General features: G+C 43.0%; 1 protein-coding gene across 1 annotated transcript in view; it reads right to left on the bottom strand.

Annotated features, from left to right (window-relative positions):
* Nucleotides 1-1,064: 1,064 nt before the first annotated feature.
* The window catches only part of LOC127003988 (endoribonuclease Dicer-like), a 44,878-nt gene continuing 23,549 nt past the window's right edge, over nt 1,065-22,393 (bottom strand). The window contains 7 exon segments of the mRNA XM_050871074.1: nt 1,065-4,769; nt 13,099-13,263; nt 14,134-14,217; nt 14,426-14,618; nt 16,401-16,519; nt 19,439-19,633; nt 22,109-22,291. Coding sequence (XP_050727031.1) covers nt 4,635-4,769; nt 13,099-13,263; nt 14,134-14,217; nt 14,426-14,618; nt 16,401-16,519; nt 19,439-19,633; nt 22,109-22,291 — 1,074 coding nt within the window. The 3' untranslated portion in view covers nt 1,065-4,634.

Below are 22,393 nucleotides of genomic sequence, written 5' to 3'. Positions count from 1 at the left end.
TATATATATATATATATATAGATATATATATATATATATATATATATATATATATATATATGATAGGTAGCTACTTGCAAACATAGTTAGCCTTCATTGTTACCTACCTAAAATGACTGCTATTCCTGAAGATCTGAAGTTTTGTATATGTCAGCTGTCATAAGTTCCAGCAATGCATGTATGCTTTTCTCTACAAACACTAGGCATATCATATTCACTAACTATATGTTTTGCACTTTCAACTATCTTCTTATGTTTTGCCCCAGCAGCATGCTTTTCTATTTCTGATTTACCCGCCTTTCCGTCAGAATTACACACTTTACAGTGGAAATACACAGGCCCCTTGCCGCTTGTTGTCAGCCAACTTTTAAACAACGGGTCACTTTCCCATTTTTCTGTGTATTTCTGCGTATACGGCCGTTGTTTCTGCTTGGCTGGAGGACTAGACATGACTACTGTATTAGTAACAAAAACGAGAACTTAACTGAGTAACAGTGTGAGACAGACTGAGGGAGATTACTGGTACTGGTAAGAAGCGGCCAGGGTGAATACGCGTCTCGGTCTCGTAAATTCAGCTACCAAAAGGGACGAGGGAGGAACTGTCGGTAAATGTGATAAATGAGATAACCTGCACCCCTTGTATGTCGGTAAATGTGATAAGTGAGATAACCTGAAACCCTTGTATGTTGGTAAATGTGATAAATGAGATAACCTACACCCCTTGTATGTCGGTAAATGTGATAAATGAGATAACCTACACCCTTTGTATGTCAGTATATGTGATAAATGAGATAACCTACACTCTCTTCTGAATGATGGTCATGTTTCTCGGATTCTCTCCATTTAATGGTAGGCTATCTGAATTATGGGGGCCATGTCATTCTTGAATTTGACCATTTTCCCATAAAAGTTGCCATGCTGTCTTGCCGCCATCTTCCTGGACAAACTACGATATTAACACTGTGTATGTAAACATCGGGTTCCGCACATGTGCAGATCAGGATGGGATGTCTTAGGATACGTGGATGGTAGATGACACAACACCGGCTCACTTAAAATCAAAACCTTATTTTTTATTTATTTATTTATTTTTTTTACAACAAAGGAGGCAGCTCAAGGGCAACAAAAAAAGAAAACAATAATAAAAAAAAAGCCCGCTACTCGCTGCTCCTAAAGTAAAACAAAAGAGGTGGCCGAAAGGAAGATCAAATACAGGAGGAGAGGTGTCCTGATACCCTCCTCTTGAAAGAGTTCAAGTCGTAGGCAGGAGGAAATACAGATGAAGGAAGAGTGTTCCAGAGTTTACCAGCGTGAGGGATGAAAGAGTGAAGATGCTGGTTAACTCTTGCATAAGGGGTTTGGACAGTATAGGGATGAGCATGAGTAGAAAGTCGAGTGCAGCGGGGCCGCGGGAGGGGGGGAGGCATGCAGTTAGCAAGTTCAGAAGAGCAGTCAGCGTGGAAATATCGATAGAAGATAGAAAGAGAGGCAACACTGCGGCGGAATTTAAGAGGTAGAAGACTATCAGTACGAGGAGGAGAGCTGATGAGACGAAGAGCCTTAGCCTCCACTCTGTCCAAAAGAGCTGTGTGAGTGGAGCCCCCCCACACATGAGATGCATACTCCATACGAGGGCGGACAAGGCCCCTGTATATGGACAGCAACTGTGCAGGGGAGAAGAACTGGCGGAGACGGTACAGAACGCCCAGCCTCGAGGAAGCTGATTTAGTAAGAGATGAGATATGAAGTTTCCAGTTGAGATTTTGAGTTAAGGATAGACCGAGGATGTTTAGTGTTGAGGAAGGTGATAGCTGGGTGTTGTCAAAGAATAGGGGATAGTTGTTTGGAAGATTGTGTCGAGTGGATAGGTGGAGAAGCTGTGTTTTTGAGGCGTTGAAGGACACCAGGTTCTTCTTTCCCCAATCAGAAATAATAGTAAGGTCTGAGGCTAAGCCCTGCAGCCTCCAGCCTTGAGTCGTTAAGTTCCTGAAGGGTGGGTGTTCTATTAAAAGAAGTTGAGTAATGCAGAGTGGAATCATCGGCGTAGGAATGGATAGGACAGTTCGTTTTGGAAAGATCATCAATGAACAACAGAAAAAGAGTGGGAGATAGGACAGAACCCTGTGGGACACCACTGTTAATAGATTTAGGGGAAGAACAGTGACCGTCTACCACGGCAGAAATAGAACGGTCAGAAAGGAAACTGGAGATAAAGGTACAGAGAGAAGGATAGAAACCGTAGGAGGGTAGTTTAGAAAGCAAAGATTTGTGCCAGACCCTATCAAAAGCTTTTGATATGTCCAGCGCAATAGCAAAAGTTTCACCGAAACGGCTAAGAGAGGATGACCAAGAGTCAGTTAAGAAGGCTAGGAGATCACCAGTAGAACGCCCCTTGCGGAACCCATACTGGCGATCAGATAGAAGGTTAGAAGTGGAAAGGTGCTTTTGAATCTTCCGGCTAAGGATTGATTCAAAAGCTTTAGATAGACAAGAAAGTAAAGCTATAGGACGGTAGTTTGAGGGATTGGAGCGGTCACCCTTCTTAGGCACAGGCTGCATGAAGGCATACTTCCAGCAAGAGGGAAAGGTAGATGTTGACAGGCAGAGGCGAAAGAGTTTGACCAGGCAGGGTGACAGCATGGAGGCACAGTTTTTAAGGACAATAGGAGGCACTCCATCAGGTCCATAAGCCTTCTGAGGATTGAGGCCAGAGAGGGCATAGAAAACATCATTTTGAAGAATCTTTATAACAGGCATAAAGGAGTCAGAGAGGGGATGAGTAGGAGGAATATGCCCAGAATCGTCCAGAGTGGAGTTTTTAGAAAAAGTTTGAGAGAAGAGTTCAGCCTTAGAGATAGATGAGACGGCAGTGTTGCCGTCAGGACTGAGGAGTGGAGGGAAAGATGAAGAAGTGAAGTTGGAGGAGATGTTTTTGGCTAGATGCCAGAAGTCACGGGAAGAGTTAGAGAAAGCAAGGTTTTGACATTTTCTATTAATGAAAGAATTTTTTGTTAGTCGGAGAATAGATTTGGCACGATTTCGGGCAGAAATGTAAAGTTCATAATTAGCATTAGTTTGAAGGCTCTGGTACCTTTTGTGAGCTACCTCTCTATCATTGACAGCACGAGAACAAGCGTGATTAAACCAAGGCTTTTTAGCGTGAGGAGTAGAGAAAGAACGAGGAATGTATGCCTCCATTCCAGAGACAATCACCTCTGTGATGCACTGAGCACACACAGAGGGGTCTCTATCCTGGAAGCAATAATCATTCCACGGGAAATCGGAAAAGTACATCCTCAGGTCATCCCACCGAGCTGAAGCAAAATGCCAGAAGCATCGCCTCTTCGGTGGGTCCAGAGGGTGTACAGGAGCGATAGGACAGGATGCAGAAATAAGATTGTGATCAGAGGAGCCCAATGGAGAGAACAGTTTGACAGAATAAGCAGAAGGGTTTGAGGTAAGGAAGAGGTCTAGAATGTTGGGCCGATCTCCAAGACGGTCGGGAATACGTGTAGGGTGCTGGACCAACTGCTCTAGGTCGTTGAGGATAGCAAAGTTGTAGGCTTGTTCACCAGGATGGTCAGTGAAAGAGGATGAAAGCCAAAGCTGGTGGTGAACATTGAAATCTCCTAGGACGGAGATTTCAGCTTATGTTCTTCTTGTAACTAATTTATTTATGGACCAATATCTTTTATTCAGAAAGCTATTTAATCAGGAAGGATAGGAGATTAATGATCACTATCGCTCATTTTTTATAGAATAGTAAAAAATATTTCCTAGATATCGATGATAAAATATTAAAAAGTTGAAAAATGTTTGTCAAAAATCTAAATCAACTTCAAACAAAAGTTAAAATAGTGAACATAATTCCTTTTTCATACTTTCAGAAATTGAATAAAAAGAGTAGACTAAAATAAATGCCTAAACTAAGAAGTTAAGATAACATTTTCTTCTGTACCATGTCCTATATACCAAAAGAAAGGAAAAATAAAGATATTTATAAGCAAATAATTAAGTTATTACTTATTTGAAATTATTATTTAAAGAATGCCTAAAATAGGTGTTTCTTGTAATTATTATTTAAAAAACAATAGTAATTATTAAAAATTTTAATGATCAGATGATCGGAATGGTGATCGGAACAGCAGTACTTAAAAAATGATCGGATGATCGGAATCGGATCAGTTGCCCAAACTGATTGGATGATCGGGGATCGGAACAGCAAATAAGTGATCGGTGCCCACCACTGATATATATATATATATATATATATATATATATATATATATATATATATATATATATATATATATATATATATATATACCTGGTTTCTTACTGATCTTTGTTTGTCTTTGTTTAATGATTACATAAGAAAATAAAAGAACAACTATCTTTCATTATAAAAACAACACTATGCACTTTGCTATAAGATTCTGGCAAGTGTTCGAGATTAAAACATTTGAAGGGAGAGGTTCCTGTGAGATAAAACCTACATCCCTTTAAATCACCTCTTACAACAGGCAACGTAATATAGACGTGCATTCTTAGTCCTTAGGTTACAACAAATGTTATTGTTCCTTAAAACCAAAGAATGACTTCATACACAATCATTGTGAAACAGCTTAAGTGCCTCATCCTTTTCTTTCTCCTTCAGTATTCAGTTCCTTTTCTTTCTTCTTAAGCATCCTAAGTCCTCTTTTTGCAGCTGCAGTCTTTGCTACTTTATAATTCTTGCCACGCACAATGAATGGAGGGTAGCCCTTTATCTGTTGAAATCGAGGGAAACATTAAATTGCTGGAATGATTGTTAAAACATGCTGTGAAAACTTAAAAAGTTGAGCTTTAATAAGTCAGCATATGGATATCAGACACTTCTGAGCAGTTAAACATGTTTCACTACAAGTATATCAGTATCTGGGGAAGTGGTGGCCGAGTGGTCAGCATGTGGGTGTGGTGAGCCCAAGGACCTAGCGTGGACTAGGTTTGAGTCCCATCAAAACACAATGAGTTTTCAAACCATCATCGAGAGGCAGAAGATTACCTATATGCTGCTGAGACCTTCAATCAACCTTAACTTCAGCAACTTCGGTCAAGGGGAGCACTGGGGTGCAGCGTGGGCCAGGCACGAGTCATGCATCATGGCAGCCGCTATAAATAAACTTTACCTGCACCACTAACGGTCTGGGGCCATTGAAGAGGCCCCTCAAGACAGCCTCAGCACCCAGCACCTAAAAAGAGTGGCCGAGTGGTCAGGGCACAGATGTAGTGATCCTGAGGACCTGGGTTCCAAGTCCCACCACAAGACACTGACAACTTCCAACCATCACCAAGTGGTGGAAGATCACCCACATGCTGTCCAGATTTTCAAGCAACCCCAACTTCAGCAACTTTGGTTAAGAGAACTGGGAGGGGGGGGCAGCAACATGAGCTGAGCAAGTCATATACCATGGCAGCCACTTAAAAGTAGAATTTGCTCTTGCCAGTTACAGCCTGTGGCCATACACCAGGCCCCTCATAAGAGCCTACAAGTACTATGACCAGCAAAAAAAAAAAAAAAAAAAAAAAAAAAAAAAAAGAGAGAGAAGGTTAACTGGGTACGTATGTACAACTAAGTGAATAAGTACACATGCTACAGGAGTGTGCTTGTACCATCAGATTACTTTCCTCAATATCTATAAAGTAAAATTTTCTTATTACAAGTTGTTTTTATGCAACAGTCAGCTGACTGAACCTTGACCTGCATATTGATATCCTGGCCATTCAATGAATTCCAATTTTTCAGGGCAAGGTGACACAGAAAGACAAATCTCCATGAGTATCTATCTATCTATCTATATCTCCGACGCCCTGTTCCTTCATGGGAACTTCCCTCCAGGGGGTGACTGCGGCAGAAGTCTCCATCTCTCCCTGTTCTGGCACTCCCTCCTGCTACTTTCAAGAGTATTTCCAAGATTTTCAACATTTCAAAGAATGTCCATGCATCACACAACAAAGCCTTTTCAATATCTGGTGAAATTATCAGGTAAATAAACTAACCATATTCTGCATGAAATCTGCCTTCCAAGAAGCATAATGATGCTTTAGATTTCTGAACAGATTTACAAATGAAATCAGAGTTATACTCCATCATAACGAAGCTACTGGTAAAGCTCAGCCCAGCAGGTCCCGAAGGAATACCTACATCAAACTGGTTGTTCATTTTGGAGGGCGTGAGGAAGGATGGCAGTCAATTTCGTGACACAATAGGTTTGTATCACTGAACTTTTTCCTTTTCTGCTGGGTGGAGGATTAACTGCCAACTAAACTTTCCAGGGGATAAGATGTGCTCTGTGTGTGTGTTGAGAGAGACTTACATAGACTTACATAGAAAATCAGACCACACAGACCCCATGGTCCAGACTTGGTGGTCTGTCCTTAAACCTAAGTGATTTTACATTAATCAGAAGACTCCAAAACGTTGCATTTCTACTCTAGTTGATATTAAGTTGAAGGAAGTGACGGTCGAGCTTATTTTTGAAGGAGTCAATCGTGTTACACTGGACCACTGATGGTGGAAGCTTATTCCATTCTCGCACTACAACGTTGGTGAAGAAAAATTTGGTGCAGTCTGAATTTACTTGTCTACATCTGAGTTTTACACCATTGTTCCTCGTGCGCAAAGTGTCATCGATCATAAACAATGTTGATCTGTCTACATTCGTGAAACCATTAAGTATTTTAAAACATTCGATCAGTTTTCCTCGGAGGCGACGCTTCTCAAGAGAGAACATGTTAAGGGTAGAAAGCCTTTCTTCGTAGGATTTGTTGCGCAAGGAAGGGATCATTTTCGTTGCCCGACGCTGAACACCTTCTAATTTAGCAATATCCTTTGCATGGTGGGGAGACCAAAACTGTACCGCATATTCCAAGTGGGGTCTGACTAAACTGTTGTAGAGCAGGAGTATTACATCTTTATTCTTGAATACAAAGTTTCTTTTAATGAAGCCCAACATTCTGTTCGCTTTATTTGCTGCATCGATGCATTGCTGTGAGAATTTGAGGTTTGACGCGATTTTGACCCCCAAGTCCTTGACGCATTGAACGCTTTTGAGTTTAATGCCGCGCATTTCGTATTCGAACTTCTTATTCCTCGTTCCAACTTGAAGGACCTGGCACTTGTCTACATTAAAGGGCATCTCCCATCTATCCGACCAAGCTGAAATTTTGTGCAAATCCTCTTGGAGGCTTTGCCTGTCTTCGTCAGTCAGAACCGAGTTACCAATCTTTGTGTCGTCTGCAAATTTACTAATGCGGTTATTGAGTCTAACATCCACATCGTTGATGTAAATAATGAAGAGCACTGGGCCAAGAACCGAGCCCTAAGGGACGCCACTAGTGACAGGCGCCCACTCTGAGTTAAATCCGTCAATCACTACTCTTTGTTGTCTGTTGCTCAACCAATTCGCGATCCATTGGTTTACTTGACCGTCAATACCTATTTGCTTTAATTTGTAAAGTAGTTTATGATGCGGGACTTTATCAAACGCTTTCTGGAAATCAAGATAGACTACGTCCACTGATTTGGTTACGTCATAAACAGTGAAGAGGTCGTTATAAAAGGTTAATAGGTTTGATAGGCAGGATCTTTTGTTTCGGAAGCCATGTTGTGAGTCCCCAATCAATGAGTGGCTTTCAAGGTAACTCACAATTTTGTCTCTAATCATGCCCTCAAGTAACTTACCTACAACCGAAGTTAGACTAATGGGCCTGTAATTACCTGGTACTTTTTTGTCTCCTTTCTTAAAAATCGGTGTCACGTTAGCCTTTTTCCAATCTGAAGGGACGATGCCTTGTCGCAAGGACATATTGAATACGGTTGTGAGGGAGGAGAGTATTTCGCTCTTTGTTTCTTTCAGCAGAGTTGGATATACTTTGTCAGGTCCAAGACTTTTATTTGTTTTAAGTGATTTGAGGGCTTTAAGGACTTCATCGGGTTTTATTTCAAAGTTAGACAATGCATGCTCGGGATTTACATTAGTACTGGTGTTGGTGGTGGTGGCAGGAGGACTGTTATTATTAAACACCGAGGAAAAGTAATTGTTTAAAAGGTTTGCAACGTGTTGGCTGTCAGTCACTAGTGCACCATCGCTGTTTGTTAAAGGTCCAATTCCACTTCTGATCACCTTTCTGTTGTTTATGTAACTGAAGAAGGATTTCGGATTATTTTTACAGTTGGCTGCAATATTTTCTTCATATCTACGCTTTGCCTGACGCACTAATCTGTTTATTCGTCGCCTGGCATCATTGTAAAGTCTAATGTTTTCGGGCGTGCTTTGCTCTTTCTTTAACCTGTAAGACAATTTTCTCTCCTTGACTGAGTGTTTAATTTTGCTATTAAACCAAGGTGGACTTTTATTAGTGTTAATTCGCTTCTCGCACAAGGGGACAAATGTGTCCTGCTGAGTGAGTAAGTGATTTTAAAGCTTAGCCAGGCCCTCTACATTGCCGCCATCTGATAGTTGCATATCTATTAGTTTTCGCCGGATTTCTACGGTTGGCTCTTTGAAATTGGGCACCTTTACTTTATTTTCAGTCACCGATGTTTGAGCTCTAATGTCAACGCGCATTAGTTTATGATCGCAGGAACCGAGGTGTTCTCCTACCGTGACATTACTGACTAGGTTATCTTGGGTCGCTATAACAAGGTCAAGTATATTATTTTGTCGAGTTGGTTCAGAAACCATTTGGCTTAGATAATTTTCCTCTAGAAATTCGATCATTCTGTGGGACTCACCTTCTGTACCCGACAGTGTCGCCCAGTCGATATGGGGGAGGTTAAAGTCTCCTAGCATCAGTGAGTCGCTGTTATTAAGTGACTGCCTTAAGACGCTGTACATTTCAAGACCGGCATCGAGTGATTGCCCCGGAGGCCTGTAAGTGACAGATATATTTAAATTGACTTTTGCAGTGTTTACTCGCACGCACAAATGTTCAACGTTACTGTTTCTTGGTGTTTTGTCAGTGGGTTGCAAGTAGCTTTTGACAAAAAGGGCGACACCACCCCCTCTACAGTTTACACGATCATTGTTGAAGAATCTGTAGCCATCTATGTTGTATTCGGAACTTAAATCAATATTAGTGGTGTCGATAAATGTTTCGGTTATAGCAATTACATCAAAGTTTTCTGTCAGAGCAAGACATCGCAGTTCATCAAACTTGTTTCTTAGGCTACGCGCATTGAAACTAAGGACTCTTAGGTTATCTTGAAGCTTGGTAAAAAAAAAAGAGAGAGAGAGAGAGAGAGAGAGAGAGAGAGAGAGAGAGAGAGAGAGAGAGAGAGAGAGAGAGAGAGAGAGAGAGAGAGAGAGAGAGAAAGAGAAAGAGAAAGAGAGAGAGAGAGAGAGAGAGAGAGAGAGAGAGAGAGAGAGAGAGAGAGAGAGAGAGAGAGAGAGAGAGAGAGAGAGAGAGAGAGAGAGAGAGAGAGAGAGAGAGAGAGAGAGAGAGAGAGAGAGAGAGAGAGAGAGAGAGAGAGAGAGAGAGAGAGAGAGAGAGAGAGAGAGAGAGAGAGAGAGAGAGAGAGAGAGAGAGAGAGAGAGAGAGAGAGAGAGAGAGAGAGAGAGAGAGAGAGAGAGAGAGAGAGAGAGAGAGAGAGAGAGAGAGAGAGAGAGAGAGAGAGAGAGAGAGAGAGAGAGAGAGAGAGAGAGAGAGAGAGAGAGAGAGAGAGAGAGAGAGAGAGAGAGAGAGAGAGAGAGAGAGAGAGAGAGAGAGAGAGAGAGAGAGAGAGGGGGGGGGGGGGGTCCTTCACCGAGCTTACAGTGGTGCATATATTGTATAACCATGTTGAGTTCCCGACACATCACCGTAGAGGCTCCCTGGACCCTGTGCTCACAGACCTGCCGAGTGACTGCGTGCTGTGCTGCCCACTTGACCGTGTGGGCAGTTCCGACCACAACACCGTACTCACCACCATCAGCCTGGCCCCAGCACTTGAAGAGGAACACCAGCGAGTCATCTGGCTATGGGACCATGCGGACTGGACGGCTGCAAGGCAGGCCCTGGCAGCGACTGCATGGGGCACAGTCCTTAACGGTGACCCACAGCATGACGTCTCCGCCCTCACCAATGTCCTCAACACTGTCCAGCAGCAACACGTCCCCTACTGCACCTACTCAACCAGCCCAAAAGACCAGCCTTGGTTCGGGTACAGGTGCCGTGTTGCAGCCGAAAGGAAACATAAGGCCTGGACACGATATAAAAGACACCCCACACAGGAAAATAAGGCCCAACACAGACGAGCCTGCAAAAATATGACGAGGACAGCAAAGTGGGCAAAAGAAAGGTGGGATGCTGACAGGAGGAGAAAGCTGTCCTCTAACCAAACCGACCCGAAACAGTGGTGGGGGCTGGTGAAGGAACAGCAAGGCCTCACCCCCAGGAACGTATCCCGCCCCTGAGGAAACCTGACGGAGACCTGGCCATCACCAGCCGGGAAAAGGCTGACCTGCTGGCCTGTCACTTCAGTCAAAAGATGACAACCCAGGAACCAGACAGGCAGCCGCCCACCCTCCCCCAACTCATCGCCTCAAGACTAGAGAGCGTGCTAATCTCTGAGGACGCTGTCAGGAGACATCTGAGGGGTGTCAACACCAGGAAGGCGCCAGGCCCTGACAGCATGAGTCCATACTTACTGCGGCGATGCTCCGATGAGCTCACCACCCCCCTCGCCCAGATCTTCCGGCGATGCCTGCAGAGCGGGGTGTGGCCTGCACAGTGGAAGGAGGCCAGAGTCACACCCGTACACAAGAAAAAATCCAGGTCTGAGCCAGGCAATTACAGGCCAATATCACTCCTCCCAATCATCAGCAAGATATTTGAGAGGATCATCGGGGAGCAATTGACATCCTTCCTCGAGGAAGACCACCTGCAGTCACCGAAGCAGTTTGGTTTTCGGAAGGGCCGCTCTACCTCCGACCTCCTCCTTCTCCTCTCAAAGTCCTGGCATGACGCCCTTGATGACGGCCACCCTTCTCTCGTGATTGCCCTCGATATAGCTGGCGCGTTCGACTCCGTTTGGCACCGCAGTCTGACGGCGAAGCTACAGCAACTAGGCATCACGGGGGACCTGCTGTGCCTGCTCTCAAACTACCTGTTAGGCAGGAGCCTCCGCGTAGCAGTCAACGGAAGCACCTCGACCAGCTTCCCGGTGGAGGCCTCCGTTCCACAGGGGTCCGTCCTTGGACCTATTCTGTGGAACATATACTTTAACGGCCTCCTGCAAACCATCCCGGCAGCAAGCGCCTACGCCAACGACTGCACCCTCTCCAGAACATACAAGAGGGAGGAAGCCCAGGACGTGATAGAGTCCGTCAACAGACAGTTGGCAGACATAATGGCCTGGGGAAAGAGATGACAAGTCAGGTTTGCCCCTGACAAAACCCAGGCCATGGTAATATCACGTTCTTGGAAGGACGCGAGGCAACTCCACGGCAGACTGAGATTCGGGAACGACACCATCCCTCTGCAGTCCAGCATCGACATCCTGGGCGTGGAGGTGGACTCTCAGCTGCAGTTCGACCGTCACCTTGAAAGGGTGGCGCATAAAGCCTCCCAGAAGGTGAACCTCCTGCGCCGCATGAAGAACCTCCTCGACGCTGAAGGTCTGAACACCCTCTATAAGGCACAAGTCCGTCCAGTGATGGAGTATGCACTGCTCACCTGGATGGCCAGCGCCTGCTGCCACCTCAACCTGCTAGACAAGGTGCAGAGGAGGGCTGAAGGCCTCATCAACGGCACCCAGCACCACCGACCGAGCCAGTGGGAGAGACAGCGACAACAACAACAACAACCACACGAGCGACGGGCAGGTGCAGCCACGAACCAGCTGGACAGCCTGGAGCACCATCGCCGCGTCGCTGCCCTGACGGTGCTACACAAGGCACAAGTGGGCCTAGTGCCCCACCTGACGGACCTGAGGGCTACCTGGAGGACGTCTGAGAGCAGCACGAGAACGGTGCTGAGCAACGCCTCCCTCCTGGAAGTGCCAATGGCCCGCTCCAGCACCCACCAACGTGCCTTCTCCATCACAGCGGTGGTGTGGTGGAACAACCACACTGCTGATGTAGACGTGACACAACTGTCCACTCAGCAGATGAAGGTTGCGTCCCACAGGTGGCTACTCCTACACCCACCATAAAAAGCGTAAATGTAAGTGCTTGCAAATAATTAGTATAAACTTGTATATAATTGTAACCTCGGCAGAAGCTTTAAAATAGCTCCCAACAGTCGGGGGAACTTTAGCTTAGAAAAAATAATATTGCCATGTACTAATGTACTGAACATGTGTTTAAAGAAAAAAAAAAGAGAGAGAGAGAGAGAGAGAGAGAGAGAGAGAGAGAGAGAGAGAGAGAGAGAGAGAGAGATAGAGAGAGAGAGAGAGAGAGAGAGAGAGAGAGAGAGAGAGAGAGAGAGAGAGAGAGAGAGAGAGAGAGAGAGAGAGAGAGAGAGAGAGAGAGAGAGAGAGAGAGAGAGAGAGAGAGAGAGAGAGAGAGAGAGAGAGAGAGAGAGAGAGAGAGAGAGAGAGAGAGAGAGAGAGAGAGAGAGAGAGAGAGAGAGAGAGAGAGAGAGAGAGAGAGAGAGAGAGAGAGAGAGAGAGAGAGAGAGAGAGAGAGAGAGCAGAATTAAGTTGATTACTACCGAGGGAGTGACCAGATCTGATAGCCAGGAGTCCATGGCAGCCGACTCAGGTTGGACCTCAGTTGACTGGGCTAAATTTCAGCGTGACTAGTTTTCTCTCTTGTCACTCGTGGAAACTGAATACTTGTCTTCTAACTCAAGTATTTTGGCATTCCCATTATATGCCTGCATTATTTTTGTGCCTGATTGACTAGAAAATTATTTGTGACAATGAATTCTACGTATATGAACACTAGACACCTGCATTAAAGAAATAGCAGTGGAATACTGAGTTCCACACAATTTAACCAGCCAGTCAGCATCAAGGACAATGGCTGGCTCCCCCTGCTTCCATTCATGGGACAGGCCTATATTTCTCACCTCCTAGGATAGAGCATAGTGGTACTGTGTTGTTAGTCAGAGAAAATGCAGATTCAAACTTACCATAACTTCATATTTTGCCATGGCATCCTCCTCCATGGGTAGCTTGACGAATTGGACTCCATTGGGTACCTTCTCAGTCAGGTTGCGAATACAGTTCTTGGGAATGTCAGTTAGTGTTTCTTTTATCATATCATCCATGAGGAGGGTCACCACATCCCATGTTTGCTGTTCAGAATAAAAAATATATCAGTACATGGGTCTGGGTACATGAGTCTGCCTTATGCTTGGGAGACATAATGAAGGCCAAAATTCAATGAAAAAGAACTCAAACCAAAGAGAGCAAAAGCACAACAAACCAAAATGACATACGATCGTTTCACAATGTCTAATTTCACTTCCATTGTGATGGTAAAAAAAATGGCATACAGCGGGATATGAGCTTGGCTTCTTCCTCGGTCAAGCGGCATGTGACAACGTATTCTTACGCCGCAGTCACGAACTAGCTCACATGTGTAGTTGGTAATTACGATATGGAAATTACATATGGTTAAACACCAAAAATGCATGTCCTTTAACCATAACATTAAGATGCACGTACATAGTTAGAAGACAACCTAATCTAACGTCCCACCCCAATCCAGCCTAAGTCAACTTAACCTAACCCTAACCCAGCCTAAGTTAACCTAACTCAATCTAACCAAGCTATATAACCCAACCTAACCCATCCTAGGCTAATTTAATCTAACATGACCCACCTAACCACTGCTCCCTGTGTGATGGCAGGAAATGTGTCAGTCAGGAACACATACTTAGATCAATGTGGTTGATTGTGTTAAACACTATTATAAAGATGCTGAGTAATCCCTATAACTAAGGGACTTGACAAAAAAGCTGCCCTTGACTGAAGTGTGGAAAACTTAATGATCTTGCACACCTAAAACCTAGTTAGTGATAATTATAACATCTTGACAAATATAAAATACATCTTCAATTTGCCAGATGGTAAAGAAAGAAAAAGGTACAGCACTTATTTCACCACAATAGCACGTCAGATAACATCAGAGTTTGCAGTGGATGGCACTCCACCATACTGACCTTAAGGGATCTGCCACTGTCCAGGTAAACCGCTCCAATAAGAGCCTCCACCAGGTCTCCCAGAGCCTTGGGCACATCAACATCCTGCACACACAACCAGTCATTGTTTGTTCAGTACAGCATGCACACTATTAAAAATGGCAAGGTTTGTCATGTAGGAAAAGTTTTCAGTATCACAAAAATTAATGAATTAATATGTAAATTAAAGTATCAACCTGAGTTGGCAACATTACAGATACCCTTCCAAAGTGCATCCAACATATGTATAGGAGACAAGAAAGACTCAACTCACTGTCAGATCATCCACGCCATCCTCTACATCATCTTCAGTAAAAAGTTCCTCCTCTTTACAAAGTCCAGCTTGAAATAGGTTTAAGTACTTATCAATAGAGGCCTGAAGTTTGGGAGCCAGGTAGAGCAAATGACGATGCAATTTATATTTGGCAGAAACTTTGGCCAAAGTTTCATTCTTTACGTAGTATGACCTGAAACAAAGGAAAGCTCTGTGTCGTTTATTACATACACCTCTTAATCTTCGGAAGCTTTTTTGTGAAAATTATCAATTTGTATAAATGTTCACTTATCCACTGATCCCATAACCATTGTTAGAAACCCCTTTTGCATATCTTTGAACAGGATTATGCCAGTCAGTTTTGATGGGTGTCCACCTTGAAGATCAGATTGGTAATATAAACACATAAGTATAGTCTGCAGTGAAAAATAAAGGTTTTAGGAGTTTTCCATAATGCAATCTTGCCCCTTCATTCACAGTCCCTCAATCACTACAGAATGCGTCAATGCCTGATTACCATTTGCCTATTACTGTCTACTCAGTAAACAAGAGATGACAAACAAGGGATGCAATGAAATATTATCAGGAATGTTTGAACACTGTCAAAAATCAGTGATATATAGAAGTAGACTTGCAATTGTCTAAATCAGCAGATTTTCGGGACTGTCAAATGGTACCCAAATTACTATAAATTTTTACATACATGAATTATTAAGTAAATTATAAAATTAATGAGTAGTCAATTGATTTACTTTCGGTGTAGAAATGGTCTTTGAAATCTTTATATATAATGGCTATTTCAAGCCAGTAAGCTATGATATATACATACAGACTCATGCCACTATTAAACTCCTTTTTCACCTTTAATTTATTAGTGATGAGTTACATGCTTTCTTTTCTTGGCACCAGGTGTCATTGTTGTTTTGGGTGGCATACCAGGTGTCCTCTTGTAACTGCTCAAGGATAAACACTAACTACACGTGTATATGTCTCATGGAGAAGCCACCTCTCTATAGACTATCTTGAGGGGTGGGGTATGCAAAGCTGAATTGTTTCAATGATAAAGAATTTATCTTTAACCCATAAGCTGCAATAAACCCCCACTGGAGCATTCCTGAGCAAGTGTGACCCTTCCCCATAGGACCCCAGCTCAAGCCTAAAGCAGGTCAGAGTGTAGGTCAAGGTGAAACCTGTCAACTCCTCCTCATGACCTCTTTAGCCAGTCATCAAACAGTCATGATGGGGGTGGACGTATTGAGCTATCTCATGAGACTTTTACCTCCAACCAGTCTACCAAGGGCAGCATAGAACCAGAGGATGAATCTTGAGACATTTCAGAGGTCTTAAATTAATTTTATTTATAGCAGTTGCTGGGAGGAGGAGGAATCCTGCAAAACACAACGTGAAGAAAGAACAGAGCGGGCATTACCAACTTCCTTCACCCACTACCTCCCTTCTCTTTTCATCAGCCCGTGTCAACCATAGCCACATGACCATCACTACAACAATCGGGGTCCAGAAATGACGGCTATGCCCATCACCTTCTTAACATCAGTTCCCCAGTAGAAAGTGGATAAAACAAAGGCACACAACCACAACCAACCACAACAAAACTTTACCACTGATGTATTGTATATTCTTCTTATTTTAAAAGCTTCCCATCACAGCCCATATCTCAGAATGGTTTTCCATCTTATTGACTTGTTCAATATAATTTTATGTTCTCTCCAATGTTGCATTTTCTCTCTTACTCAATAAGTGTACGATGTTTTGTGTCAACAACATCTTACTTCTGTACAAAATTTTGCAAGATCACAGCATTTTTGCAAAAAGAATCATTCATTACAGGATGCCAAGATAAATAAGGCAAGGCAAGGATAAGTTTAAGCTTCAGTCAATGGCTTAATTAACGAATGGCTTTACATTACTTTGGGCCATATTATCCTAATAAGCATATCAAATTGGTGGACCTTACCTGAGGTCTGTCAATTCCCCACAGCTGTAACTCTTGTTAGATGAGAGTATCATTCCTGTTATCAGGTAGTCCAAGACAGCATCACCTAGAAACTCAAGCCTTTGATAGCAGTCTGTCACCTGCAAAATAAAAGAGACCCTTCATCTATTCTTTTTCAGCATCAGTGTTAGGGTAGAGTAAAAACTTCTCATTAATAAGTGTTCACTTCCACTTCTCTCACAAGAGATCGTACTAACTATTAGTTTGCAATGGGGATGCTTTACCCTTTCTTTAATGACTTTTTAGTTTCAGTTTTGGCTACTACGGCACTGTGAGTGTAAAGCAGTTATCTTAAGACCAAAAGTGAAATAACCAGATCTTCAGAAATAAGATTCATCTAACATCAAATAATATTATACTAAAAATGCTAGAAAGCAAAATACAGCCTTGAATGAAATATTCAGGAGATGAAACCCCTGATGTTACCTCCTGCCATTCATGAGGTAGATACGGGCCCAGGTAGTACATTCAGCACTCAGTGATCATATATACCATACATAGACACAAACCTTAAAACCTACAAACAATGAGTAATATATATTTTTTCCCAACCAGCAGGTACCGTGTTTGGACATTTGGCTCCAAACAATAAATAGTACAAGGGGTCCTTGACTTATGACGCCATTCCGTTCCTACGACACCGTCATAACACGATTTCATTTGTAAGACGAAACACACCCTTTAATAGAAGGAACTGTCAGCCCCAACCTTCAAATCAAAGTGCAATAAGCATCTAAATTACTCACCTGTACTAACGTCATAACTGTTTGTATGAAAAACACTTCTAGGTCATAAATATAAAATGATAAAATGAAAAACTGTAACAAAATAAGTTCAGCACACGACCAATGCTTGTCGCCATTTCTCCCTTTTCCAATCGTTTCACAATGTCTAATTTCACTTCCATTGTGATGTCTTTCATTCTCTTTGAAACACTGGCATCAGATGACTCTGCCTTATGCTTGGGAGACATAATGAAGGCCAAAATTCAATGAAAAAGAACTCAAACCAAAGAGAGCAAAAGCACAACAAACCAAAATGGCATACGATCATTTCACAATGTCTAATTTCACTTCCATTGTGATGGTAAAAAAAATGGCATACAGCGGGATATGAGCTTGGCTTCTTCCTCGGTCAAGCGGCATGTGACAACGTATTCTTACGCCGCAGTCACGAACTAGCTCACATGTGTAGTTGGTAATTACGATATGGAAATTACATATGGTTAAACACCAAAAATGCATGTCCTTTAACCATAACATTAAGACGCACGTACATAGTTAGAAGACAACCTAATCTAACGTCCCACCCCAATCCAGCCTAAGTCAACTTAACCTAACCCTAACCCAGCCTAAGTTAACCTAACTCAATCTAACCAAGCTATATAACCCAACCTAACCCATCCTAGGCTAATTTAATCTAACATGACCCACCTAACCACTGCTCCCTGTGTGGTGGCAGGAAATGTGTCAGTCAGGAACATATACTTAGATCAATGTGCTCATTATGGTCAGACTCAGCTATGAAGTCAGATTGGGCAGGTCCTGCTAGGGGAGTCCCCTGGCCATAGCACAGCCAAACCTAGCCTTTGGTATAGCCTACATAATATTTAGTACACAATCTCAAACAGTAAGTAGCTGACATATGAGAGAATGACATTTGAGGACGTTTAAGGCCGGTGACACATTACGCGGTTTTGCCGCGCGGTTTCGCCGCTTTTTGGACAACACACACAAACAAATTGGAGGTGTCACACTAGCCTTGCCAGTGGCGCGAAACACGGAATCATGCTGCGGCAGAACCGCCCTGCCGCGTTTGTTGACAAAACACACACAGTTCAGTGCACGCGGTCACACTAGACGGTTTTGCCGCGCGGTCAACGTATCATCATGTTTGACATCGACTTGTTTATTCAATGCTTAAATAATGGAATGCCTTTTTATTACTTTTTTTTCAGTTTCGAGAAAGAACAGTATATGCTTAGCTGCTTTAAAAGGAAGATTTCTTGACATTTCAATATCGGATATCGGAATATTATTTTATTGATATATCTTAGCTACCATAACATTACAAAACTTTTTTGCAGCACAAATAAATCTTTCTATAACATTACCATTTTACTCACCTTAGTGTAATTGTCAATCGTTCCTCTGCAGATATTGCCCTCCTGAACCGGGTGTTTTGTTTGGAGATGTGGGGCCTGAGAATCTGCAGTAATTCATCAAATGAAGCCTTGGTCATGCGGTAATAGTTAAAGAACTTTTCATCAGTTCCTTATACTTTCATAGAACTTCTCAAACTTTTCACTACTTTCACTTTCAGCATGAAAAGGGTGAACCCAACTCCTCCGACATGTGGGCTCTTTAAGTAATCCTTCTGCCTCTAGGACACAAGCAACCGCAACCTTGAGCGACAGCATGGCTGCTGGAGGAAGACTGAGCGGCAGAACCGCGCAGTCTGACATGGTACTTGTTCAGCGGCGCTGCCGCCTTCCCACAGCACGCTAAACCGCGTAATGTGTCACCGGCCTAAGAAGAGTCTACTTACACTTGGCAGACATAATGAAGGCCAATAGTTGATGAAAAAAACACAAACCAAAGAGAGCAAAAGCACAACAAACCAAAACGGCGTATCGCCCTGCCACTTCATTAATCCAACCCAGGCAGGTGGGGCTTATTGCCATGGGAGGTAATCACCTAGGAGAGGGACAACTCTGACTACAACCCCAGGCAGGTGGGGCTCGTTAGCCATGGTAGGCAATCCACCTAGGCCCTCACCCAAAACCTGGGGTTTACTACAGGATAGGCATCTGAGGCAGAAAATGTTCCTCTCCAAACCAAGATGAATGACGACAAAGTCTTTGTCAACCCGTCCAACCCCAAAAGAGAAAAGAAGGACATTAAACAAAGAAAGAGAAGAAGAAGAAAGACGAAGAAGCATAGGACTCGGATAAGTATGAAACTTTCCTAGGGCTAAAAAATATTCCACGTCTGACTTACCCTGTTCTGGCTATAGGAGGTGTGTGTGACAGCCTGCACAAGGAAACTTTTGTCTCTGAATATGTAATTAATCTTCTTCTCTAGGTCATCCAAGCAACTCTTTTCATAGTACTTTTGAATTTCTTCTTTTGATTCCTTCTCATTACTCAGTATGGCTGACTTTACAGGTAACTTCATCTTCAGCAGTGAAGTGCCCTGAAATGTTGATGAAAATAAATTAGAAGCAATAAGCAAATTTGTTATTGCAACAGTGCAATATTGTTACAAATGTGTTTGTTTAGTGCATGAGTATTTTGTGTGAAAGCAGGGCATGTGTTTTAGAATGCAGGGGTAGCACATTGTTGGGCCCCAGAAGAACCAATTACACTGACAACCAAAAACACAGAAACTAACCAGGCCTAAAATAGGGACATTGAGGTAAGGAAAAGGACACCATGATGTGAAGGCAAAACCAGATGTAGACATAAGAGACAAACAGGAGCATTAACTGAAAGAAATGGCAAAAACAAAGGGAAAAGCGGATAATCAGTTGTAAACACTTACCAGTGTAGAAATACATATTGCCAGTAGGTATGGCTGGAAAAAGGTGGGGCAAAAAACAATATCCATTCAAAGTGACTGAAAGTGAGGTGGCAGTGACGACATTGTTAAAAGCGTATAACAGGGCAAGAAAATGAAAGTGGGTGTGTCCTCAGAGTATCACAAATAGCAGGAAAGTAAATAACATCGGTAGTCACTGACAGACTGAGTTGGACCAATAGCTGTTGATAAGAAATGTTTGTGATTGGTTATGAAGAAAATTAAGGCATGAATAGTGTTATTAGTCTGTCCTAAAACAAAGAGATGTGCCAGGTAGAAATAGGTGATGTTGGCAGAATCACTCCTGCTCCCTCAGCAAGCAGAGCAGACATCCAACTCAGATATCTGTGCTGATAACCTCAACTGTGAGTAGAAATGCGAGAGTTTAAATGCTAGCCATAACTATATAAATTATTGGATTGGAGATTATAGTATAGGAAATGGGTGGTAGGATTGTGAGTGTGATAGGATAGTGATTACTTTATTTTTCTGTTAAGAAGAGAGATGGCAAACCACTGCATGTGGCATGACTTGTGCTTGTAAGAGTTTTGGTAGATTATAGGTAACAATTTTGAGTGCCTATCTTACTTATATTATTATGTTTGTGATGTCGTTTGTCATATGTTTTTTTTCCCGCTACTGAACGTGCTATAATAATATGATTGCAATTGAGAAGTAATATGTTAAGTGAAGTATTATTTTCATTAGTTTAAAATAAAATTCCCTTGTTTATTTCTGAACCTAGTCCCCTTAACAACTTGAACTCGGATCACGTTACCAAGGATATTACACAGTAAGATTATTTAAAGTGATAATAGAAGGGTTATGGTGCCCGTATCCAATAATAAAGGAAGAGATAACAAAGGTGGACTGGTCCTAAGGGAGGAGCACGAAAATGGGAAATGGAAGGAGTGCAGGGGACTGCCTTGGGGGCAGCAGAGAGAAGCTGGAGAGACTTGAAGCAGGGAGGAGCTGTAGGAGTGCCTGGTGTCCACATGCCATGACTAGGATGAAAAATGAAACATGGGACAAACTCTGAATTTGCTGAGGAACATAAGGATGGCATTTGTATATTTGGACAAGGAGATGATGAAGAAAATAATAGTTATAATAATAAGGCCAATGTTGGAGTATGCAGCAGTGGTCTGGTCTCCTCATGAAAAGAACATAAGGAAGCTGGAAGGAGTGCAGAGAGTGGCAACTAAGATGGTACCGGAACTTAGAGATCGGACTTATGAGGAGAGACTCAATAGCATGGGGCTCACAACCCTGGAGAGAAGAGAAAGAGGAGACCTGAAAGCAGTGTACAGGGTGGCGAGCGGGGTGGAGCATTTGGACAGAGAGGACCTGTGTGTGTGTAACGAGAGAGAAACGAGAGGACATTGAAAGAAGTTGAGGGCGACCACGTGTAGGCGAGATGTGAAAAAGTTTAGCTTCCCAAACAGAAGCATTGAGCTATGGAATAGACCGGAAGAGGAGGTGGTTTGTGCAAGAAACATTCATGATTTTAAGGAAAAGTTGGATAAGTGCGGATATGGAGACGGGACAGCACGAGCACAGCTCTTTTCCCCGTATGTCACAACAGGGTAAAACTAGGTAAATACACGCGTGCGCATTTGCATGACATGAATTACCGCACCGTCACCTTGTGATGCTAGCATTGACAACGCTGCTGTCTCTCCCGTCTCCATGGCAAAGAGTACCCCCCACCCGTCCCTCCCTCTCCCCTACCCCTCCCTCTCGCGCTGACAGAGGAGCTTCCATTCACGCCAAAATACAACTTTGGAAAGCAATTATATGAACACAAAGAGACCTACTACAACTTTTTTTTTTTGCAAGTAGATGCAGTGTCATCCTCCAAAGACACTGGAATGCTGTATTTACCGATACTGTAATCACGACCTTTTTTTAACACTGCCGCATCATAAGGATAGCTCGCCACACCGCAGTAGCAGTTTACGGGTTAAAGTCCCGTGATTTTCGGATAAAAGAGACTTGACTGTACCATGATTCCTTACAACTGCCACATGCAAAAAGTTATTTTTTTAAATTAAACCCAGTGAACTTACTTTCGAGATACCAATTACTTACTTTCGAGACACCAATGCCCAAGACATAAAGGATTGCCATTGCTGCCTCACTACCAACTAGCAGGCAGACACCAATCAGGGCCTCAACACTGTCAGCTACACTTTTATCTCCAAGCTCATGTTCTGTCCAGGGGTTGTAACACGATGTCTGACCTTTACCATCCTTCTGTTTCATCTTCACTTCCTGCAATGTATTGAAATTAAGTGGAAATTTGGGAACAATTACGAATTTGACCCCATTGCTGCCAGGATCATGGAGCCTATTTCTAAGCCTGTCTGCCTGTGA

This window comes from Eriocheir sinensis, chromosome 27 (assembly GCF_024679095.1).
Source record: "Eriocheir sinensis breed Jianghai 21 chromosome 27, ASM2467909v1, whole genome shotgun sequence".
In the NCBI taxonomy this organism is placed as follows: Eukaryota; Metazoa; Arthropoda; class Malacostraca; order Decapoda; family Varunidae; genus Eriocheir; species Eriocheir sinensis.
The sequence above is the reverse complement of the archived record's forward strand: the minus strand, read 5'-3'. Positions and strand labels throughout refer to the sequence as shown.